Genomic DNA, 25,829 nt, shown 5'->3' with positions numbered 1-25,829 from the left:
GAAAAAGAGCACAGAGTATGGCTGAAAATAAATAACATGATGAGCTAATTACAGAATTAAGAGACATAAGAAATTAAAAGCAGGTGCTAGGAGGGTGCTAGGCAGAACAACCTTGTTTGGCTGGTAGGATTACAAGGGTAGGAGTGTTCATCACATTTACACATTTTGGCCTCAACAGTGCTTTGCTGTTTGGCAAGCAGCAAAGAAACCCATTAGCAGCTCTCTGTGTCAGGTACATACAGCAGGTAATTGCATTGTGCTGCTGCTTTCCACTCTCTTAGCTCTGGGAGAGCATAACTGGGCTTCCTGTACAGCCTCAAAACACAGTCGGCGCGGCAGTCTACACAGATTCATATGATAAAATCTGCTTTACTAAACTTTGGAAATTTGAGCCCTCAAGAGACAGGAAAAACTTGAATTGTCAGTGCAATCTTCATCCAGTTACTCAGCACACAACCTTTTAATGGCCTAATCATGTACTATTTTCTCCACAAGATGTAATAATCAGGCAATTATACTTAGATTCGCCAAATGATATCAAGGACCTGCTGAGCATGGGCTGGATTGAGCTCATGAAGCTCTTTAAATGCATATGACAGACATGGCATCTGTCTTAAGGACCTCACACTCTGAAAATACAAAAGAGAGAGAATCACTGGTTATTGACTGGGGGAGGGAAGCGCAGGGGCTCAGGGACCGGCTCAGGGCGTTTATCCAGATCTACTGAATCCAGGTTTAGACACAGGATTCCCCGCTAGGCGCATGTCTACATTGCCAGGCTGTTGTGAATGACGAAGCAGCTCATATGGTTCCTGTCAAGAAGAGCTGCCATTTACATAAGGAAATTATTCACCTATGTCTACCAACATCACTACTCACACTCTAGTAACAGGAGTGGCAAGTTCACAGCTATTGCCCGGCTGGCGGGCAGAGACGGTGACAAGGAAAGCTTGTGGCTAGTGGGGCACAAGTCAGGGACAAGCTGCTTCTCTCCAGGCGTGGTGGTTTCCTCCTTTGGGACTGCTCAGCCCATAGCCCAAGTCCCCTTTTGCCTCCTTCAATGAGGAAAGCCCTCCTACATTATGTAGGAGAAAAGCAAAGCTTCGGTTGTCCCAAGAGAGGAAGCAGCAGCCGCCTACGAAGGGGATGAGAAATTTCAGATAGATTCTGATTTGTACCACTTCAGTCATTTATTTTAAGATAGCTGAAAAATACTATAAACGTACAAAAGAAGTTTCTTCTAATAATGTTGTGATCTAATGAAAATTCTTATGACTTAAGAACTATTCACACCAACAAATGCTATAGGATTTGACTTCTATGCCAGCATGTGTAATTTGTAGGCAGCTACAACCCAGTCACTTCGTGACCATGTAACTGGTTTAGTGCCCAATTCAGAAGCCTCTTTTCTTCTCATAGATCACCTTATTTCCCTTCTAGAGATACATAAAATTAAAATGTCTAGCTATCCTTCCCAAGTAGAAAATTTTCCTTTGAGGGTGGGGATTCATTAAACATTCATTAAAGTTTTATGAAAATCAATTAGCAAACGGGAGAGTTTTTCATTTCCAAGTAGCTTGTTCAACTGCAATGTATGTTATTCACCCCAGATGAATAACATGCTGGTGGTCCACGCGAACCCAGATACGCACAGCTTCCCCTTCACCCCCCCGTACTATGCTGATACCAACAGCTGTGCATCAGTAACAGGTGATTTTGAGCTTTTCTAAAGCAACAGAGCTTATGCAGTTATGCTGTCTCTTAACTCCACTCTGATAACTTCTACACTCATTGGCCAAGTTCAAGGAGATGACAGATCGGTGGGCTGAGCCGCAGAGAGCAGACCTGCTCGACACGCAGCCCAAGAGGGGCCGGGAGCGGCAGCGATGGAGCCCATGCCCGTGGTGCCAGGAGCCAGGCAGCCCAGGCAGAGCTGGACCAGCACACGCCCGAAGGAGGGAGAGTCAGAAACTCCTGGAGGGAGCTGAAGATATAATGTGGCAGTTGTGTGTAGGAGTCTGTGAACAGCTATGTGTGGTTGAAATAAAAAGACCAAAAAGCCACAAGAAACCAAGTCCATGACTGTTTGTGCTCACATATGTAACTGTAGAAAGTGCTCTTCTATAAACCAAAAGGTTTTCCGTCCCCCTCCCCCCCCCGATTGAAAGCCTAATTGTAATAGAAACCTGGACAGTCTTAGAACATGACTTCAGGAGTCATGTTAAAAATTATTAAATCAAATAAGACCTTGCAGCCCATGTAAACAAGTTGTTAACATCGTTGAAGCTCGTAATTGCTAATCCTTTTGGAACTAGTTTTTTCATAGCTAGTAACAATGGATTTGCCCGACTGCTGTGCTATGTTATACGTTACAGCAATTAATATGACCATGCTTTTTGCTCAAGGTAAGCTAAAAAAAAAAAAAATCTGTGTGAAAGTCACACATTTGGTCCAAAGCAGAACTGCCCCAGTGTTACAATCTGTGGTAAGACAGACCAGCCTTGATCATCATATCATTTACTTCTCCTAAAATATATTAATAGGTCATTATTAGACTTCACTTTCAGGCATATTTATTACCATAGTTCGAAACAGGCAAGCCTGTTGCCACTGATGCATTCCAGTTATATGTTTTCCTGCCTTAGATGCAATCAGCAAGCTAATAATTAAATTTGCTTATGTTAAAGAAGTCAAGTGAAAGATTTGGGAACAAAAACATTAACCAATTCTGTGACAGACAAAACTACTTTAAAACTGTCAGTGATTTGTTTTCAAGTATCAGTACATGCAAGCAAGCAAACATTGCATGTGGAATGAAACCCCTGAATCCTTCAATCGACTTTCTAACCTGTTGGGTATGACTCCCACTCCATCAGTTTTACTAAGAAATAAAAGATGAAACCACACACTGAATGATGAAAACAGGATGCTTTTTTTCATGTAAGACTAAATTTGCATTGCTCAAATCCAGGGGGAAAAAAAAAAAGAGATCAAAAGCTTGATGTATCATATGATATTTAGGGAACACCACCCTCAGTAATGGTGACAGATTAATAAATTGATCATTTAAACCCGAATGGAAATCCTTGTTGCACACATTCTTTTCATCTTACAAAGCTTTTGAAGTCTCTAGCTGTGTTCCTGCTGGATAAATACATTGCTCCCCATCCTTGTTTATTTCACTGACACCCGAATGCCTTTTAATATCATTGTAAAATGGAGCTGGCCATTTTTCCTCCCACATAAATGTTTGCTTTAATTGAAATAAGACATTTAACTTTTCTCTCACTAAGGAGCCTTTTGCCAAAGCTGTTGTTTTTAAAGACATCCTCTACAGCTCTCTGCAATTTGCTACTGCTCAGCATATGATGAGTTGTGTCAACAGCAATCTGGTCTGTCAATTAAAAGATCAAAAAATAAAACACAGGCCCAACTTTGTGTAAACCTCTTTCCAGTTGTAAAATCGGTATGAAAAGCTTTTGAATCACCCCTCTGGCCTAGCCCCAGGAGCAGCAGCACCGGCTCCCGAGCCGTGCCCCGGCGCTCAGTCCCCTGCAGCTGAAGACCAGGGGCACGAGAAAGTCGAACTCGGGGCCATACCTGACACATGAGCATCTGAAACTTCCACCACGAATTTGATGCTCAGCTCACAAAATTTAAAACATCTTTCCAGTTGCAGACAAAAGTTTTCCAGAAGAATTCATGGAAAAGTAAAGCACATAATGACAGAAGGCATTGGATTTAGAGCAGCACGCTCTTTTTGCTTAAAAATCAACAAGCTGTGGGCAAAACCTGAAGAAAATTAAAAGGAAGTATAAAATCCTTTTTTTCACAAGAAAATGCACAGCCACGGCAAATCATGAGGGACATATCTTTCACCCCAGGGCTGGCAAACTGGATGAGAAGCAGTTCTACAGAGAGCAATTCAACTCCTCCTACTGCACATATCGCACATATTTCGGCTGGTGATATTATTTGCATCACCAGCTCCTAATGACTTCTTAACAGAGCACCAGGAGTCCTTTGACTATCAAGTGAGAACCATTAAATACTGCTTGCTTCTTAAAGATGTCTCAGATTGTCACCAGTGATTTGTCATATCAGAGATTCATCAGAAGGGAAAAAATCAGGCAATCCTGACCAACAAGATTAACAAATCATAGAATCATTAAGGTTGGAAAAGACCTCTAAGATCATCGAGTCCAACCGTCAACCCAACACCACCATGCCCACTAAACCATGTCCCTAAGTGCCACATCTACACGTCTTTTAAATACTCCAGGGATGGTGACTCAACCACTTCCTTGGGCAGCCTGTTCCAAGGCCTGACCACTCTTTCAGTAAAGAAATTTCTCCTAATGTCCAATCTAAACCTCCCTTGGCGCAACTTGAGGCCATTTCCTCTTGTCCTATCACTTGTTACTTGGCAGAAGAGACCAACCCCCACCTCGCTACAACCTCCTTTCAGGTAGTTGTAGAGCGCGATGAGGTCTCCCCTCAGCCTCCTCTTCTCCAGACTAAACAGTCCCAGCTCCCTCAGCCGCCCCTCATAAGACTTGTGCTCCAGGCACTTCACCAGCTTCATTGCCCTTCTCTGGACACGGTCCAGCACCTCCATGTCCTTCTTGTAGTGAGGGGCCCAAAACTGAACACAGGATTCGAGGTGCGGCCTCACCAGTGCCGAGTACAGGGGCACGATCACCTCCCTGCTCCTGCTGGCCACACTAGTTCCGATACAGGCCAGGATGCCGTTGGCTGCCTTGGCCACCTGGGCACACTGCCGGCTCATGTTCAGCCGGCTGTCAACCAGCACCCCCAGGTCCTTTTCCTCTGGGCAGCTTTCCAGCCACTCTTCCCCAAGCCTGTAGCGTTGCCTGGGGTTGTTGTGGCCAAAGTGCAGGACCCGGCACTTGGCCTTGTTGAACCTCATACAGTTGGCCTCAGCCCATCGATCCAGCCTGTCCAGGTCCCTCTGCAGAGCCTTCCTACCCTCCAGCAGATCAACATTCCCGCCCAACTTGGTGTTGTCTGCAAACTGACTGAGGGAGCACTCGATCCCCTCATCCAGATCATTGATAAAGATATTGAACAGGACCGGCCCCAGTACCGAGCCCTGGGGAACACCACTCGTGACCGGCCACCAAGTGGATTTAACTCCGTTCACCACAACTCTCTGGGCTCGGCCATCCAGCCAGTTTTTTACCCAGCGAAGAGTGCTCCTGTCTAGGCCGTGAGCCGCCAGCTTCTCTAGGAGAATGCTGTGGGAGACAGTGTCAAAGGCTTTACTGAAGTCCAGGTAGACCACATCCACAGCCTTTCCCTCATCCACTAGGTGGGTCCCCTGGTCATAGAAGGAGATCAGGTTGGTCAAGCAGGACCTGCCTTCCATGAACCCGTGCTGGCTGGGCCTGATCCCCTGGTTGTCCTGGACACGGCTCGTGAGCGCCCTCAAGACGAACCGCTCCATGATCTTCCTCGGCACTGAGGTCAGGCTGACTGGCCTGTAGTTCCCCGGATCCTCCTTCCGGCCCTTCTTGTAGATGGGCGTCACATTGGCAAGCCTCCAGTCATCCGGGACCTCCCCAGTTAACCAGGACTGCTGGTAAATGATGGAAAGCGGCTTGGCAAGCTCCTCAGTACCCTCGGGTGGATCCCATCCGGCCCCATAGACTTGTGAGTGTCCAGGTGGCATAGCAGGTCGTTAACTGCTTCCTCTTGGATTATGGGGGGTTTATCCTGCTCGCCGTCCCTGTCTTCCAGCTCAGGGGGCTGAGTACCCTGAGGATAACTGCTGTGAGTATTAAAGACTGAGGCAAAGAAGGCATTAAGTACCTCAGCCTTATCCTTGTCCTTGGTGGCAACGTTCCCCGCCCCCACATCCAATAAAGGATGGAGATTCTCCTTGGCTCTCCTTTTGTCATTAATATACTTATAAAAGCATTTTTTGTTGTCTCTCACGACAGTGGCCAGGTTGCGTTCTAGCTGGGCTTTTGCCTTTCCAATTTCCTCTCTGCATGACCTAACGAGATCCCTGTACTCTTCTTGAGTTGCCTGCCCCTGCTTCCAAAGGTGATAAACTCTCCTTTTTTCCCTGAGTCCCAGCCAGAGCTCCCCGTTCAGCCAGGCTGGTCGTCTTCCCTGCCCGTTCTTCTTACGGCACATGGGGACAGCCCACTCCTGCGCCTTTAAGACTTCCTTCTTGAAGAACGTCCAGCCTTCCTGGACCCCTTTGCCCTTCAGGACTGTCTCCCAAGGGACCCCCTCGACCAGTGTCCTGAGCAGGCCAAAGTCCACCCTCCGGAAGTCCATGGTAGTGGTTTTGCTGGCCCCTCTCCTTACTTCACCAAGTATCGAGAATTCTACAATTTCATGGTCGCTAAGCCCAAGCCGGCCTCCGACCACCACATCTCCCACCAGTCCTTCTCTGTTTGTGAGCAGCAGGTCAAGTGAGGCACCTCCCCTGGTGGGCTCGCTTACCAGCTGCGTCAGGAAGTTATCCTCCACACACTCCAGGAACCTCCTCGACTGTTTCCTCTCTGCCGTGTGGTATTTCCAGCAGACGTCTGGAAAGTTGAAGTCCCCCACAAGAACAAGGGCTAGCGACTGGGAGACTCCTGCCAGCCTCTTGTAGAATATTTCGTCTGCCTCCTCGTCCTGGCTAGGTGGTCTATAACAGACTCCCAGCAGGATATCTGCCTTGTTGGCCTTCCCCCTCATCCTCACCCACAAGCACTCGACCTCGTCATCACTACCATCGAGCTCTAGACAGTCGAAGCATTCCCTAACATACAGGGCTACTCCACCGCCTCTCCTTCCTCGCCTGTCCCTTCTGAAGAGCTTATAGCCGTCCATTGCAGCACTCCAATCGTGAGACTCATCCCACCTTGTTTCCGTGATGGCGACTAAGTCATAGCTACCCCGCTGCACACTGACTGTGCTCAGAAATTCGCAAAGCATAAAGAGCATAAACAGAAAGACGTCAGATGTTCTTTCCAAGTGTTATTGGTTGGAACTGCCAATCCCATCCAGTGTCTTTGTTAGCACCAGACAGGACATCTGCAACCTCACCCAGACCTTCTCTACTCTGGACTCTGTGCAGACATTGTTTACATCTGCACAAACGCTACCCGTTCTTACCTTACACTCACGCTGTTCAGCTCTGCACAGAAGTCCAAACTTTGACAGCATTCAGAGGAGTAGAAATTCAGTCTCTAAAATGTTTAAGTATTTGGGGGAACATCATGTGGAGCTGAGAAGAAAAAGGACACAATAACCTGTGTAGAATGGGGGAAAGCACCCCAGGTTTCCTCCGTGTGGGCAGTCAGCAGCAGAATGCTTACAGTTTAGATGGAGTCTGGTCCAACTTTGAGAATACCGAAAGGAGAATGGAAACAGCGCATCATATCTTGATGTCGAGATCAGGGCACACCAAGCATGTTTGGATTAGAGAAAAGCTCTCCCATTTAGTTTCATTTCCCTTAAATATTAGTGTTAAGGATTAGTCTCTGACAACTGTGGCAGTTAACCATACCTAAGGAATTACACTTATTTTTTTAGTTAAGCAAGTAGATGGTCCAAAGTTTAGCATTCTTTCCTATTGCCTGTCCCGAAGATAACCTCAGGGCTGTCAGTATAACCAGGCACATTTCAGACCGTTAGAAAGGCTCAGAGACGAACCTATTCCACTTTGTGTTGTAGGAGCATGGACCACACATTGCCGCGACTCTGCAGTAAGAGTGTTACCTCCAACTATAGGAGCACTAACTTTCTATTTATGCAACACCAAGCTGCATCCACCCCACCTTACACCAGCAAAGCCCTTATGTTTCGTCTACACCCTCCCTTAAGTAGGCAGGCATGGCACTATGACCAAGCTAGTGCTACGATTAAGGGAGATGGCTCTTCACATCCCACATAGGCTCTAATTATCAGTACAATTAGAACATTTCACAAGTAGCAGTGGAAGAGGCAGTAAATGTCACAGCAAAATTGGAGCTATGCTGGTGAAGATCCCAAGTATCGACCAACTAGAAGAAATACTGCTTTTCTTCAGTATCACAACTAAAATAATTGTCCCCTTTTTTCTCCTTTCAAACCTCACTTTTGAAAGACTTGCACATCATCTAGTTTAGAAGACTTGCCTGTAACTCATGCCAATTAGAGCTGGAATCCAAAGCAACATTTTCTCTTACAAGGATTATAGTTCTGCACAAATAAAAAACAATCACAAAACAGTTATCTCAACACACAGCTGCATGGTTAGGAGCGTGACAGGAGAGACGATGGCTAGATGTGAACTATGTGTATAACTAATGACTGCAGGGAAGGTTTTCCCTTATGTGCACATTTTGTCTCCTGTGTGCATATGCATTACCTGTGGACACATGATGGAGATGGAACCATGGGGCAGAGGCCTTGCTTGCCTCTGCAATGACAACAGGTTTGCTGACCAAAAAGAAGTTCTAACTTCTTTCGAGGTAATTTTTAAAGACTCTGATGTCACTACATTTTTATTAGTATACAGAAAAGCCTTTCACAGCCAAGGAAGGAGAAAAAACAGGTAGTGCTATGATAATTAGAACTGGAAAGGACATGTCTTATGATGAATGAGCTGCCAGCTCACTCACATTAGGAAGAGAACATGTAAAAGCAAAGTTCCAGGAATATAGACAGTGGGGAAAGCTCACACCGAACCCAGCATGGAGAGACAGCCCCATCCCTTTTAACTCCTCATCTCCACAGCTGTTGATTCTCATTTATAGACCAACAGCTTCAATTGACTCCACCTCCCTTGCTCAGAGAGGCTTCCTCTAATTATTTCCACGACAGAAGACCAAAGATGTGATTCAGAACAGAGTAGTCAAATCATCTCCAAACTCTACTTACACCTCACCTACTTTTGTATCTCATTCCCCTGTCTGACTCAGATCCATACCTTTAGAAGCCACAAATCTCTACTGGAGCCTTCCATTTTTCTTCATGGACTTCAGCTGACATTTAGTACATTCGATCTAGCATATAAAATTCACCGATCTTGTAAAAATCCAGCACAGTAGAATATTACTGCCTTCTTTCTCGCATTTACATCCTCAATCTTAAAGAACTAATTCAAAACACACAGCTTGTTTTTAACCTATTCCGAGTATTTATTTTGCTAAGACCTCCTTTGCAGACCTTCTAGTATGTATAATGTTACTGCTGCTTCCTTCTATACACAGTCACTACAGAGTCAGTCTTCTATTCCAAGTTATCCAGAAGATCATTTTTTCTACCTCAAACGTCTCATCTTAGTCTAATTATCTGCTCCTACTTCTGTTCCCTGGTGGTTATTTTGGTCCTTCAGAAAACTAGAAAATTAACATGGTTTGAATACCATTTGTATAGGAAATGAAACTCAATCATGTGGCACTGTAGCAGGATACTTAACTAATCTTTGATTTCAGAGAAGTTCACTGTATGAAAGCTAACACAAAGGTGCCCAACGTTTCCAAGGCAGAAGATCAGAATGGCTATTTGCCAGATACGTGAGGGCTGAACAAAATTTGCATCCATATTTACATAAATACTGCAATCACTATAGTTTAGACTGGAAAAGAATACGTCCTTAGTCTAACCACCAGTTTTCACACACTTCTGACTTTCCAAAACTTTCACCTTAGAGGCTGAAATATTCCATGCTAGGTCCTTATTTAGAGGATGTTATTTATTTTAAAAGACCAAACCACACTCCTTCAGCCATTTTAGGCTCTCAGAACTCATCACACAATGACATGCAAGAAAAAACTCAAGAAAAAAAAAGAAATCAATGACAATAACATGTGTGAGTTGCCACGTATAAAACCTTTAAATTAAAATTGTTGTTGAAAAGATAAGTAGCCGGAGTTCAGGAATAGGTATGGTGTCCATTTACACCACACTAGCTGCTCCAGGTTAGCTACTTCTACAATTTCTGTCATGAAGACTTCAGTAGCATCACTGGATTTCAATGCAGTTGGTGGCAGCAACAGAAAATGGGAACACAGCTTAGCATGATATGTTGGGGATCAGTCTCCGCATAACACTAGTTTTCTATGTTCCAGATGTGAAGCCTATGAAATATTTGTGATATGGAAGGTCCATCGCACCAGACTGTCCAAACAGATTAAAATAAAAACGAGCAACTGCTCCAAGTGACTAGCACATTATGGTTGTAAGTTCTCAACCAAAACTGGGAGATCTTAAATTTCTTCAGTGAAGTCAGCTATACTGAACATATTGTTTTTATTTCAGATTCCAAGTTAAATAAAACCTGTATTATTTGCTATGACTAAACATGAATAACTGCCAAACATTTACAAAACCTGAGTGACCACAGAAAATTCCAGTCCAATAGGGCCAACAAATAAGGAAATATTAAAATATCGTTAAAATTTGCTTTTATTTTTCTTACAGGAGAATTCTACACAAACCAAGATGACTCTGTTTTACAAGACTCTTTTCCCAATATACTAAATTTTCAAGAGAATCATGAACAGTATAAAACTGTAAATAACTTTTCCTGTTGAGGGCTACAGCAAAGTTTCTTCAGTTGTTGTAATCTTGGAGAGCCTGAGCCATGAAAAGCTTGCCCAGGTTCTGCGCATTGAACTCCTTAATATTCTGGCAGTAGGTATTAATTTGACCTGTCAATAGGAAAGAAGAGTAAACCCTTGTCAGTTTTGAAATTCAGAAAGGCATCATACAACATAATTTTTAAAGAGCCAAATGTGCATGAATTTTTCAGGATTTATACAGGGAAGCAACCAAAACAGCTCAACTACTCGACACTTAGGAATTTTACATTTTCAGTATTCCCAAATAATAAGAAGAAACTAAATTAGCAGAATAGGTAAACTGGTATGTCAAAAAAACCTTAATTTTCCTACAATTCTATTACGAACAATTTCTGAAATGACATATGACAATAAAAAGATTAATCAATTCTTGCTGCTGTATTGGAAGCTTAATCACATTAATTGTTCAATTTAGTTGCTCTGAAAATACTACAAGACTGAATTTCAGTTCTGTTCTTAGGCATCTGCTGTCCCTATTAAAATATTTGTAACAAATATTTTTCAGTAGCCAATTGAAAATTGTGGTACTCCCGTTTGACATTTTGCTAGCCTTTTTTTCCACTTAATATTTCACTTTATTAGCTATTTCAAAAATCATCAGGGTATGAAGACTTGTCAGTGCTTTACAAATCAAACGTGCCCAATCAAAACATTTTTATACACATACTGCTACAAGTTATTTCCCTTGTTAGCTAGGAATAGCAAAACATGAAGCCAGCTTAATCAAAATTAAGACTGTTTAGAAGGCCAATAAACTCTCAATTTAATGCTCTATTTGAAAAGTTTTTAAATGCCTCAGAGACAAAAGAGCTAAGTTTTATTCTTTATCCACAAACTTTACTTCATTTAAGTTGAAGTGGATGCTTTCAATTCTTCCCCTGACTATGGTAAAAGAACAAAAGAAGAGAGTGCTTTGGCTGAAAATTGTTTTTTCCTTTAAGTATAACAGTTTTCAATTCCTCCTCTTATAAGAGATGATTCATCCTAAGCTATCACTTTCATAAAACACACATGTACACACATACACACTTCTGTTGCATTTTTAAGCTATGCTAAAGCAGAATGTTTAAATACTTTAATGCTGCTAGGATTCATTAACTGGTAAAAACTATCAAAACAACAGTTTTTGAAAGACTCTGGAAGGAATAACAAATCAAGAACATTATTTCTTCTAAAAGCAGCTCTTATTAGCAGTGTGAAACAGTATTAATATTAAAATAATAATCTCTTGGTCACTCCAAAATTTAAGAGTGGTAGTTCAAATTCCCTTTTTTTTTTTTTTTTTAATAATGCCAAAGCATTCTTTCCTGTACACTAAATTACCAGGACTTTGGTTTAATTTTCTCTCAGTACAAAACAAGGTGATATCTAACTGCTACAAAAAGTCTGCTACAGTTAAACAACTTGCTTTCTCATGACATTTTCCAAATTTAGATTACTTAACAGGGCATCTAGGTTTTCTGCTCTCTGTTGCCATTGTGAGGTCCCAGATATTTTTACCCTTCCAGAGGCACAGGACAGGCACTGACTTTTGTACCAAACTGTGGCTACGTACTGCAGCATATCAGTAAACTGAAGAAATTGGGGGACTGGGACCTATACCTATGCTTTGTTCCCGTTTACATTTTCATTCACCTTGGGGTGCAGGAAGATGGGGATAATTTCCCTAAAACGCTGGCCATAGAAATCAAAGAAATTACCCCATTTCTGTGTGAAATTAAAAGTAAAATCTTCTCAGCTGCTGCAACACCTAGGGATGTTATGAGTAACTTAGGGCTGCAGACAACTGCGCTGCTCTGAATCAGTAGTTCCAGCCCAAACAGCTTATTCCTGCCTCGTCTGTACAGCCCCCTAACTTCTGGAGTTGAGTGCAGGGGGCAGCTTATTTGCTGCAGTAGTCGCTACACCCATTCGTGCAGAAAGCCTGCTCTGTGGGGCATTTCTCCAGCTCCCCTTTAAAATCCCATTTCACCCGCTCAGAATGGAGCTAGGAAGAGGGTCTGTCTCCTGCTCCTGCCCCTTCCCATCAACCCAGGAGACACAGATGGTCAAGCAGGAGCTAGGCACTATGGCAAAATAAGAAATAAAGGGACAAAGTTTCCATACATCAAGTTTAAAGCTTTATGCAGCCATTCCGGTTAAGCACAGTGGCTTGCTTTCAAAAAATTACATATGTTCATATCTGCATGGGTAACATGCCTCTGTTACTTACCCAGATGGTTTAAAATTCTTCTATGTGTGGAAGCTTACTTTCTAACAGAGGCATGGACTGCCTACTGGCAATAAGGTTGTTTTTCTTAGCTACTTTTTTTTTTTTTTTAAATACTTCAGACACTAGGGCTGTACCACTGCTTTTGACCAAATGAAGGACAGTATTTGGAATACTACCAATGCCAAAATATAACACCATAATGGCAAAGGTAATGAAAAATTAAGATACTTTCTAAGGTAACAATTGCACTTTTTCCCAAGCTAACATTCATATATGAAAAGATGAGTTGAAGAGGCTGCTAGAACGTTACCCGCAATAAGGAGTGACTCCATTCTTGGAGGTGGCTGTGGTGGTTTAAAAAGTTTATTGATGTCCTCCTCAGGAAGAGGGGCTTCTCCTCGGCTTTGACGTTGTATATTTTCTTGCTGTCGTCTCTGCTGGTACTGAAAATAAAGCAGCAGAAACAGAATGCAACGGGACTTCCAAAGCAGCAAAAAGTTTTTCTTTTCAGATGCTCTTTACCTAACCAGCAAGTATGTTTTAAAAATTATTCAATGCAATTCAGTTTATTTCAAATAATGCAAATGCAATTCACAGTTTATTTCAATTCACTAGTAACAAGCACTTCCCCCGCAAGTTGGCACCTTAAATAAATGAGGCACTGGAAAAATAGGTGGTTCTGAGGTGGTGAGGTTAATTTTTAAAATTTTTTCATAGAGGTAAATACTGTATCTGATAGAAAGAATACAGCATGGTAGATAAAGGCCTATTTCCCCAGGCAAAAAAGGAAAACAAGGTTGGAATATGTAGGTATGAAAAGCCATTACCTCATATAGTTGTACAAACCAGAAATACTAAATTTTATGCAAGTTAAAGGTCAAAACAATATTAATGTGAAAGGTGAAGACAACTTTTAAAAAAGGTATCTTAAGCCAAAAAATATTAACACTAAACCGAGAACAAAGTGGTAGCTGAAACAAAGTCATTTCTCCATTCCAGTTACTTAGATATTCTGCCACTTTGATGCCATTTCTTTGTGGGTTACCAGAGGATATACTAGAGTAGCAGTTTGTAGAAATTGTTCTGCTATAAAAAAAAAAAAAAAATCAGATTTGTTTTCAGTGCTTCCCTTTGCCATGTAGATTACTCAAACTTTATAAAAATTAAGGCAGACCATTTCTTCAACTATTGGATAAACATTTGTTCTTGCAGAAGTACACACATTCAAAAACACGTATGTGAGATTTTGTACTTTATGTCACAGCCAGGAATTAGGTGTAAGGTTTGTCTATCGAAGCCCTCACATTCAATACAAAAAAAAAATCTTTAAAATAAACAGGCCAAACAGTACAGGGTGTTTTCTCTCACTTACTTAAATGTATCTGCACATAAGAGTCTGAAAACAGTTCATACTTGGTGGCATACTCAAATGAAGTAATTTTTTTTCCAGTAGTAGTGACAAATACATGTTTTTGGACAATGTTAAAAATAAAATCTTAAATGCCCATATTTGTATGTGAATTGCATGTAGTTTCTTCTTTCTTTGCATTACCCCATTCACTTCTCAGCAGTCTGCCTATTATTCTCTATTGAAACGGCTTGGTCTTAATCACAATTGCTCCATTTTAAAAATGAAGTTAAGACCACTAACTATGCTGCAATGAGCCACTACTAAAGCAGCTATAGTTAGTAAAGAAATGAAGTGAGACACCATGGAACCTACTTTGCTCTGCTTTTCAAAATAAATAGATCCCCTTGTTATTAAGAAAAACCTTTGAAGCGGATGCCATCTTTCTATTCAAATTAGGCAGCAAAGGAAAATAAATTTTCTGAAGATAACATGCATGAAGCTTCTATGTCCTCAGGAATTACAAAGCCAGGAGAGACCACTGATCATGCGCTGCTTCCCTAAAGTACTCCCTGTTCAAGCTACACTTTACTTAAGTGAAAAAAGCCAATTTTGATTTTAAAATAGTCAGTGATGAAGCATTTCACATGAACCACAGGTGCTCTTTTTAATAATTAGCTACTTTGTGTAGCAATACCTGCAATATTTTATCTTTAAAGTGGCCTGGCCCATTTTCAGTTGGCCGATACTGAATCTTGTCATATCTCTGTCTGCTAGATTAAAGAGTTCAAATTTATTTTTCATGCAGGTACTTCTTGAGTAAGCAAGTCACTCATTAACTTAATTTATCACATGAAGTGAATTGCATTCACTAAGATCTGCTTTCCAGGCTTTTAAATCATTCTTATAGTGCTTTTTTCCAATTTACCAGCATTCTTCTATAATTAGACACAGTATTGCTTTATCAAATGCAGCAACAGCAAATAAAGTAATAACGTCTCCAAATCACAGAACGGTTGAGGTTGGAAGGGGCCTCTGGAGGTCACCTTGTCCAACCCCTCTGCTCAGGCAGGGCCACCTAGAGCCAGTCTCCATACTCGTATTCTCTAATCAGACTATTTTGGATTTTAAAGAGGCCCTTTGGTATCAGGAATTAAAAGTCAGCATCACCTGATCAGTTTCACTATCTACTGATACAAAACATGACTAATATGTCAATTCCAATCAGAGAACAGTTCGCTGTCTTTTAAATATGGACTACGTTTCTTTATTTCTAGATACATGACTACATGTGATGGTATTAAAACACAGTTTGTTTTGGAACAATTCACTTGTAGTTTCAGCTCTTTCATTTCATTTACTAAACCTCTAATCCCTATGTCCACAGCATATTTAGCAATGTTTTGTTTTATCATAAATCACTAACAAGCATGTAAAATAGCAAAGAAAGACCAATCCATTTGATAAACCCCCATTGACTAGCACATTTTATAAATCTACTTAATGAATATGTTTCTGTAAGAATTTTATCTTGCTTAGATCCAAATTCATCTGTCTTAGATAACACCACCCAAACCGTATTTTGTGGAAAAAAATCCTCTCATTCAGGTTTTCCATGTTACCAACCTGGTGTTTCTGCTGCTGCTGTTTGCTTACATTCCTCAGGTAGGTATTGTATTTAACAATGTCTTGGCTCATCTCATCCACTCTGTCCATCAGCAGCTGCAGACTCTTCCCTAGGTGATTACTGAAACACAAGAAACATTCATGAAAGATTGAATTTATTTTAAAAAAAAAAAAAAAGATGATTTAAAATTTAAAATTCATTTCAAGTCACTTGACAAGCATTTCTGCACTAATGGCACAGTTTGCAAATTTTTTCCTGGTTACCTTTGTTCATATATTTATTTGATGATACTTTACATGGCATCTCCTCCTCTAGCATCTTTGCCACATTGCAAATACCATATTTAAGCGTTTTGATCTTTGCAGGGAACCTCAAAGTTATGAAAAAACTGGCTGGATGGCCGGGCCCAAAGAGTTGTGGTGAACGGAGTTAAATCCAGTTGGCGGCCGGTCACAAGCGGTGTTCCCCAGGGCTCAGGACTGGGGCCGGTCCTGTTCAATATCTTTATCAACGATCTGGATGAGGGGATCGAGTGCTCCCTCAGTCAGTTTGCAGACGACACCAAGTTGGGCGGGAGTGTTGATCTGCTGGAGGGTGGGAAGGCTCTGCAGAGGGACCTGGACAGGGTGGATCGATGGGCTGAGGCCAACTGGATGAGGTTCAACAAGGCCAAGTGCCGGGTCCTGCACTTGGGGCACAACAACCCCAGGCAATGCTACAGGCTTGGGGAAGAGTGGCTGGAAAGCTGCCCAGAGGAAAAGGACCTGGGGGTGCTGGTCGACAGCCAGCTGAACATGAGCCGGCAGTGTGCCCAGGTGGCCAAGGCGGCCAACGACATCCTGGCCTGTATCAGAACTAGTGTGGCCAGCAGGAGCAGGGAGGTGATCGTGCCCCTGTACTCGGCACTGGTGAGGCCGCACCTCAAATCCTGTGTTCAGTTTTGGGCCCCTCACTACAAGAAGGACATTGAGGTGCTGGAGCGTGTCCAGAGAAGGGCAAGGAAGCTGGTGAAGGGTCTGGAGCACAAGTCTTATGAGGAGCGGCTGAGGGAACTGGGACTGTTTAACCTGGAGAAGAGGAGGCTGAGGGGAGACCTTATCACACTCTACAACTACCTGAAAGGAGGTTGTAGCGAGGTGGGGGTTGGTCTCTTCTCCCAAGTAACAAGCAATAGGATGAGAGGAAATGGCCTCAAGTTGCGCCAGGGGAGGTTTAGTTTGGATATTAGGAAAAATTTCTTCACTGAAAGGGTCGTCAAGCATGGGAACAGGCTGCCCAAGGAAGTGGTTGAGTCATCATCCCTGGAGGTGTTTAAAAGATGTGTAGATGTGGTGCTTAGGGACATGGTTCAGTAGTGGACTTGGCAGTGTTAGGTTTATGGTTGGACTTGATGATCTTAAAGGTCTTTTCCAATCTGAACGATTCTATGAATACCGCAGTTCTATGAATTCAATGAAAAAACAATGCCTTGCATGAATTTACTGATATTACAGATGCAGGTCAAACGTTTAAAAGAAAAAGTCTGATGCTTTTTGTGGCATGCAACCCCGAACAATGTTCCAGGAGATGTGTTCAAAGAGTTTGGTTTCAAGTTACTGCTAGCTTTTTCACAAATACTTAACTATCCCTCTGCAGGGATAGTTAAATATTCTTCAGAACTCCATCTCATTAACTAGGCTATCAAACCACACCTGGAAGTTCAGCAGACATCGCTTGATCTTAGCTGTTGAGAGGGAGTGTTGCGTCCAGTCCAGCCAGCTCCACATTCCATACCATAGGCAATATGGAAGCAGCTAGGCTGGGCACGTCCAGTTCCAGTTATGCGATCTACTGCCTTGGCCAGACAAATGCAGTCTGTTAAACAACTTTTATTGTAACCATTTTTAGCAATGGATTCAGTATTTTGCAGGAATGTTCAACTTAAGGTATAGCTTCCAAGTTAAAGCTTTGGAAGTTTTTAGGTTGGTGCCCATGGAAACAGTATTCATCCTAAATTGTGTTTACCGGGTAGTGCAGTAAAAGAAGGATACTTACTGCTCTCTATTGATCCCTTTGATCAGAAGCTAATTTGTTGCCTCTAATCTAAGCCTTACCCAGTCCTACTTGGCTGAAGACCAATGACTCAAAAAGCTCAGCTCCATCCTTCTCCTCCTCAACTGAAATCCACTACTATTCATAAGAGTTTCTTTCAGATAAAAAGTTTAGTGCACTTCTATGTCAGAATTATATCCTTCAGTCCCTGCTTCTCCACGTTATCTGAGATTCTTTCTGCCTTTTACAAGGCATTCCCACCGTCCTACAGCCTATTGACTGGAGAAACTCTAACTGGAAGAGACAGGCATAAAGTGAAAAGGGAGCCACATATGTAATACTATGCACATTCCTTTTTAAGTGTAAATTATTCCCCCACTCCGCAGAACTCATAGCTGGAGACAGAAGCTGGTAACATACTGAGGCACTAGAGGATACCTGCTGAGAATGTAGCTAAAGACAGCCTTACCTCCGAGTACTAGGACAGCTATTTCACTAACTGAGCTGCCTGCTCACTGAACAAAAGGCTGTATCAGTAACGTCAGACCACAATTTATTTACAAGCCAGAGTTTTAATTCTCAGTTGCGTACAACTCCTCAGATGGTGAGGAGGACTTCAGCTACACAACAGCAAGAAAGGCGCCACTATAATAATTATTTTTAAACTTCTTGGGGTTTTTTTGGTTGAACATCTCAAGCACATGATATTTAGAACTGTGGAATATTGCCATGGCTAGGGGTGTGCATATTTTCAGTTTTTTATAGAGTTTATATTATACAGAGTTAGTTTTAGAACTGGATATTATCAGAAATGCCTATGTAGGTACACACTAATAGCCTTGTAGGGTATATGAACATCAGGAATACACAATTATTTTACAGATAGTGTCCGTATGAAATATAGCTGGTTACAAAGAATGATTTTATGTGAATCTATTTGGGACCAGCTTAGTACAGCAGAATACAGAAACAGAGAGTTATTGTTAGAAATTGCAGTAATATTGTGTTTGCTCTCATTGCCAGGGAAACAAAAAGCTAAAAACAGATAACTTAAACAGATGTGAACTGAGACATGAAGTGATAAGTATGCTGCAAATACAGGACCAGCTTTTTCCTCTGTTCTCATATGGCTGATACCCTTTTTTGCTCCATCTCTCAAAAAAAGAGAAAGACCAATAGGAAGTAATTTGTAAAAATGTATATATAGAATGTTTAAGTTTTATTCAGCTGAAGTTTATTCTGGTGAGATTTAGGAAGTGGGCTGAGCTTTGCTGCAGCCCATAAGACTCATCATACACTTACTTAGCCCAAAGGCTCTTTTAGGCACCTCCTTACCTTGTGCACTCCCCTACAGCAGATCTCAAAGATCACACTGCTAGGTACCTAAATGCCCCCCATGCATCAATGCAACTTAAAAAAAAAAAACCAAAAAAACAGGTGTGACAGTAAATGCTGCTCACATCCTCATCAAGACTCACTTTCCTAAAAGGCTCTGTGATCGTCAAATGTAGACAACATGGAGGTCAGCACGTGCATTTGTTGTTGTTCTGAGGGCATCGCTAATAAAGAAACTGCACTTTCAATGGATGCATTTCAGTCAGCTGATTCAGCAAAAGAGTCAATTAAATGGACTTTACATTTAGATTAGTGAGCAGTGTAAACGAACAGGAACAGATCTATAAAGCAAAACAGCTGGTGCTGAGAAACCAATGCCCACACTACATGTGTTTTAGGGGGTTTCTTATCACTAGTTCTGATGTGGTCCAGTGATCTGAAAGCCCATTAGTGGCTGAAGCACAGTAGGTATCCTCCTAAGGCCTATATTCAGTTTAGTTTCATCTGAAACGAGTCAACCTGAGATAACTCAGTGGTGATGATCTGAGCACACTCTTGAATTGAACTAAAAGACATAGCTCCACCTTAAGATAGCACCAGGAGACCACCACACCTTGGATACCAGTGAATCTTCACAGGAGAAAAATATCAGCTGCAGAATTGCTATCATACTATGCCAGAAAGTCCACACATGGGGATTGTGTTCTTTTTGTGGGAGAAATATAGATAATAAAAGGAGAAAAAACAGAATGGAGCTTCTCCCGCAGTTAGGACAGTCAAAAAATATCTGTCATGTGGATTCTTACACATCTAATGAAGAAATAATCTAATGTGAGAGCACTCCTTCACCAGAATTATTATTAGGATCACTCACCTGTAGTGAGTGACCTGTAAAACTTCCAGAAATTTATCATTTGAGACTTATCTGTGTAGCTTGGATGACTTAATCAAAAATTCAAAAAAAGGACAAACACATACAGACTGTCAAAGGGAAACTCTCAAAGTCTGCTTAGAAAAAAAACAGACTAGAAAGTATACCCTGCAAAGCAATTTTTCCTGCTGTGCATTTTTGCCTTATACTTGATAGGGTATAATCCTTCACCCAAAAGGGCAGATATGAAATCAAGTCCTTGCCACATCGATTACTTCCGATTCCTTGTTTAACAATTATTAAATACAAAGGTCAAATAATTCTGAGGGTGAGAAGCAGAAACCTGTGAAAAGAGTAGCCTAATCTGCAGATAACAATCATGGACCTTTCTGTCTTGTTCTTCCCACTGGTGAGCCTTGCATTTGGCAGTGTTATGGTCTAACATCCACAGAAGGAGAAAGCAACAACTATACATTAATTAAACTCACGGATCACTCACTGCACGAGGGCACCCTGTTAGGATACACATCTGGCTAAGAGACCCGAATCCAAGCCTCCGTCTTCCTGAGGGAATGCTCGTACCACCAGAGCCTCCCTTTGCAGATATATTTCAAGGAGAGCAAAGGTGCAGTTTGCTGTTGCCAGCACAGCCAGTTTAAGAGGTTCCAGCATCAGCATCTTCCTGCCCCTCCCTCCCCCTTTGCCCAAGGATTACAGCACTCTCAGCTGTATGGATTCAGCTGTTTGCGTGGGCACACTTCAAACTCTTTCAGTGAAATAGTCTACTGTAAATGCAAAAACACCCTCTGTTGGGGTTTCTTTTTTTTTTTTAGGGAGGCTGAGGGAAAGGCTGGAAGGGAAGAGTGGCAGCCTGACTTTTTCCACCAGACTATTCCACAAAGCTATTTGTACAGCCATATTCTGAAACAGATGAAGAAATAAAAATCTTTGAGGGTGGGAGGGGTGTAGAGATGAAATGAGGGTAGTGGGGAGGAATGATGCAAGCAGCTGGGCTGGAACCTCAAACTGGCTCCGCTTCTGTAGGATTCATAATGGGGAACTACACATGAAGCCCACATTTACTTCAGCATCTTTAATCAGGACAGGGCTCCAGACACATACTCGCTAAAGGTCTGAAACACCCAAAATGCAGCCTCGAGTCAGACTCTAAAGCTTCAAAGAGAGGCAGCAATTCGCATCGTTCTCAGCTTCCCGTGTCCTGCTCATTAGTTTTAACTGTCTCTGCACACAGCTCGTGGGCCTCAGCTTGCGCTTTGGAGAAGCCCACCTACCTGCACTGGCCCAGGAGCGAGCAGAGGCGCCCAGCCTCTGAGATCTGAATCACTGTGCTCTACCCAGGCACCTAATTTTTGGGTATAACAATTCTGAAGGTGGAGGTGTCCAAAAAAAGATGGTCCTCTAAACTTGCCTACCACCACTATAAATGGATCCCCTCACTTACCTTCATTTCATTTTGCTTGCATCCTGGCTACGGAAGATGAGAAAAGGCAGCAGCAAAAGCAAGCGAAAATGCTGTATCTGCTGCCCCATTTTTCCACTTTCCATCAGCTCTACTGAGGCCTCTCTTAGAGTCACTGTTTTTTGGGAAAGGTGTCACCCTGTGCAGCATTTCTCCTCCTGGTGGGAACAGCTTTGGGTGGATTAGAGAGATACTACTGGGCAAAGCATATCTTTTTGATTAAGTATTTCTAAGGAACATTCCCACCGCTTAGTAGAACTTGTTTACATCTCAGCATTTCAGCCCAAGTTCAACCTGTGCTCTTTTTAAGAGGATTTTGTTTGAATGAGATATGTAAGTCAGAGTCTTGAGCTCCATTCCCTTTTCTACTCCGACTTTGATGTGTGCCTTTGGGCAACACATTTACTCTCTCTGTGTCAGCTTCCCCCATCTGCAAATTAGAGATTTTCATAATTATCTTAATAATCCGTTAAGCACATTGAGATTTCTGAATAAGCAGTACAATGTATAAAGGTTAATATTGTTTTCAAAAGCCAAAGTAACCCTCCTTATGTCACTTCTGCAAAAATACTGCATCTGATGTTTGAAAAATATATCTGCCAAGTAGATGTTACTGCAGTAAATGTTCAGCACATGTTTGCTTCTACTGACGCACATTATTAGAAAAATTGCTTGAGACAAATTGAGATATTATAGAACAACCCTATTATGAAGCTAGACCACAAAAAAGCTTTTTTTAATTTAAACTAGATCATCAATAGAATAGGGAAGAGATGGATGAGAATGGGAAAGTTGGTTGTAATTATTTCTCTGAAGATCTGGAACATTATCTGACAGGATTTTAATTCTTGAGTCTCTATCAAAAGACTGGCAGTACTCCAAGGTCTTCAAGACATTTTGATCCTTAAGGGTAGCAGGAGGATAACAGTTTGAGCAAAAGGCCTTTACTTGCTATTACTTGCTAGCCTTGTGCTATTCTGCCTTCAACTTCTTTCCCTAAAATACTCCAGTCAATTCAGATTTCACAAGAGAAACACAAATTTATGCCCAAAAAAGTAAACTACTCTATACAATTATCACAAATGTACTTCAAAAGGAGAAAGATATTAAGGTGCAGACAAAGTACCTCAAATAGGTACAGCTTCAAACTCAGACAAGGTGGGTGGCTGAACATGTGAGAATCTTGAAACAAACTCTCCAGAGGAGAACAACTATGGGTAAATAATTTCATTGCCAAAAACATTGCTTCAGAAGATTAAAAAAGGTTCAGGGATGCTCTCAAAGAACCAAAAAAACCCCCAAAAAACACTCCCCACGCCCCACGCCCCCCCCCCCCCAAAAAAAAAAAGTAGACTTATAAATTACTGCCAACCAATTCTGTAATAGCAAAGTTAAGTGAGGAGGACATGGATCAAAATTAAAAGTTGACACCTGAGATGTTTTAGCCACAACTATTCATAGTCAAAAATGAAAATAAAACTCCAGAATAGTGGGGGTTTAAACTCCCCTACTTCAGGCAATATATTCTTTGACAGAGAAATCTTAGTTGTTGAATTCAAGTGAAAACTAGTTAAATATTTCAGCAAGCAGTATAAGTCACCCTACCTTGAATAAAGGAGCATTAAAATGTTTTAATTTGCCAGCTGAGTTATACCAATGTAAGATATTACTGAATGTAACCTGCCTCTAAAGCAGCTATCAAATATTAAAAAAAGACTCATACAAAAACCTGCAAATAAACCCATTGGGGTAACTTCAAAAACTTTACCCTGCTTCAAACAAAACTATGCACCTTACGTTCCTCAAATAGACCTGGTGAGCCAGAAGAATGCTGCCAGGAAAGTCAGTTCAGGAGACATAATTCAGAAATACCTCTAAAAATTGTTGAATCTGTTGAATTAATTCCCCATTAGTGGGAAATTCGAGACTGCAAGAAGCTCAAGAAATTGCTGCTAGTATATAGGATAGTAACTGTAAGTTCAAAGAAACACACTTAATTGAAAAGGCGCTTTTAACCAGGTTTATAAAGAATCCAGTTCCACCTGTGTCACCATCAAGAACAGCACTGCACTGCTCCAAGAAAACACCCATTGAAAAGAAACTTTGATTCACTACGACAAAAGTTCTCATTTTTTCCTGTTGTGAAGGATTCCTAAATAAAAATGATGGAGTTTCCTTTTTCTTTTGTGCTCATGTTTTTCTTGTTCACTTCTCATCTCATTTACTGATGTGAGGACAAACGCAAAAGCCTGTCTTACACCAGGCTATTAACACCATCATTCCAGAAAGGAAATTAACTTGTACAGTTCTTATCTTTTATCTTGAGTCAGGGCAATGGTACGGAACAGTTACTATGTAAGATGAAAGCTGATAAAAAACTTCAACTGTGGTTTGTGATCTGTTCAAATTAATTTCCATTTCCAGAATTGTATCGCGAGACTAGCAGCAGCCCGTGCTAGGATCCACGGTGCTGGGTAATTCCAACCCTTTTTACAGGAGCAAACCCATAGAAACAATCACAGGCAATGCTGTCAGGTCACCTGGAAATCTGCTGCATCCTCAGCACGGTCCTCCTTTTCACAGGAAAGTGGTAGAGCTCATGAGGAATCACTGTCATCTACACCCAGTGCCCACCCTCTCTCCTCAGATGGTGAAAGCTTTGTGATCTTTGACCAAGGAAAGAGCCTGACAGAAAGCCTGCAAACTCAAGCAGACTGAACATCTCAGCAAAAATTCTTCACTTCGCTAATTCCAAGGTACAAAGTCACAACTTTACTGTACAAAATTATTGACAAGTATCTCTTGCGACACCGGTAAATTCCCCGGCAGCGTTCAACCCTTTATCTGTTCTCTCTTGACCAGTTTCTCTAAAAGCTATCAGATCCCTCAATACATCCACATAAGCTCAAGTAAAGAAAGAAGAGTGGAAAATTTCTGCTAACGCAGGCAACATATGGACCACTAGCAATATGGATCCATTAACAACAGCCTTACATGATGGGGGGGTGGGCATGGAAAAAAGGAAAAAGAAAAGAGGCCACTTAGTATTCAGCTAACTTGCTTGTCAGAGTCAGAGGGGATCGGAATCTTGGCAGACAATACCTTGACGTAAAAAGAAAGTGTTACACCCCAAAAACCTGTTAGTGAATACATCTCAGTTTCTACATGCAACAAGATACTGCATCATTCTGTGTATCTGGTTATTTTGGTCAGCCTAATAATAATCCAATTAACCGTAATGTGTTGTGTAAGATTTAAGCACCACCAAATTTCTAATTATACTGCTAGAGGTCATGCCTACTTTGTTATCATAAAGATATTTTCAGGGCAAAGTGCTACAAGAACAAAAAGTTATTCTTAGATAAAGTTATGGGAAGATCATTCTAGAAACTCTTAAACAATTTCTGACATCATGAATGCTGGCTGTCATGACAATCAGTCTGATAATTTTTGCCAGTTTCTCAGACAGAGGCTTTATTATTTTATTTTATTTTCAAATGCATCCTGCTACCAAAGTACAAGAAATGCAATTTATTTTTTATTAAACCATTTATAGAATTACTTAAGGAATATTTAACAAAACCAATTTTTATTTTCAGATCTATTTACCTGAATTTTCTGAATGCCAGTATTTTCTTGAACAAATATACACCACTGAAAAGATTATACACTTCAAGCAGTACAGGTATACACGGATTACAGACTGAATGTAGTCCTTGAATCTAATGCTATAGTTATACCATGCAGTTTTTCCTTCAGCAAAAAAACATGAAGGGTAAAGTCTTAACCCCATTAAAAGTCAAGGCAAAGCTTCCATGGACTGTAATGAGACTGGGATTTCACCCAAGGTGTTAAACTGTGGTTTGGGAAAGTGAATAAAAATACATCCATTATTGTAACAAGTACTTACCTGCTAGCCAGACTGAGCAATTCATGTCTATCGGCTACTGCGGATTTCTTTTCCAGTTCCCACAACATCACATTGATCAGGTATGAATTCTTAATTACAATGGGCACTTCTTCAAACATGTTTTCATAAGCAATATTTGCTTTTTTCAAGCTGTGAAAAAGTTTTTAAAAATTTATTAATATAACCAGTAATTCTCTTGTTCTTTTTGTTGAATTGTTGCTCCAACAACAATTGGCAATTTTGTAAAAACTCTTGATTTTTCATAGTTCCACAATCAAACAAGAGTCAAGTTTTGGTAAAAGAGCATTTGCATGGCAAAACCTCACGTTTACAAAGACTAGGAAAAGCTGCTCTAGGAAAAACTCTCAGAAGTCAAGCAGCCGCTTTGCTTGCTAATACACTACTTACATGAAAAAGCCTCCA

The 25,829-nt window shown here is 41.3% G+C and overlaps 1 protein-coding gene across 2 annotated transcripts in view; it reads right to left on the bottom strand.

Moving 5' to 3' along the window:
* Positions 1–10,398: 10,398 nt before the first annotated feature.
* EIF3H (eukaryotic translation initiation factor 3 subunit H) overlaps positions 10,399–25,829 on the bottom strand; it is a 91,308-nt gene continuing 75,877 nt past the window's right edge. For both annotated transcript variants that reach the window (XM_075141256.1, XM_075141257.1), the window contains 4 exons: positions 25,407–25,556; positions 15,779–15,899; positions 13,115–13,247; positions 10,399–10,661 (listed from right to left, as the gene is read on the bottom strand). In XM_075141256.1, the coding sequence (XP_074997357.1) occupies positions 10,564–10,661; positions 13,115–13,247; positions 15,779–15,899; positions 25,407–25,556 (502 nt within the window). In that variant the 3' untranslated portion in view covers positions 10,399–10,563. The remainder of the gene's footprint in view (positions 10,662–13,114; positions 13,248–15,778; positions 15,900–25,406; positions 25,557–25,829) is intronic.

The sequence above is a fragment of the Calonectris borealis genome, chromosome 2 (assembly GCF_964195595.1).
Source record: "Calonectris borealis chromosome 2, bCalBor7.hap1.2, whole genome shotgun sequence".
Taxonomy (NCBI): Eukaryota; Metazoa; Chordata; class Aves; order Procellariiformes; family Procellariidae; genus Calonectris; species Calonectris borealis.
Note: the sequence above shows the minus strand (reverse complement) of the source record. Positions and strands in the feature narration are given on the sequence as shown.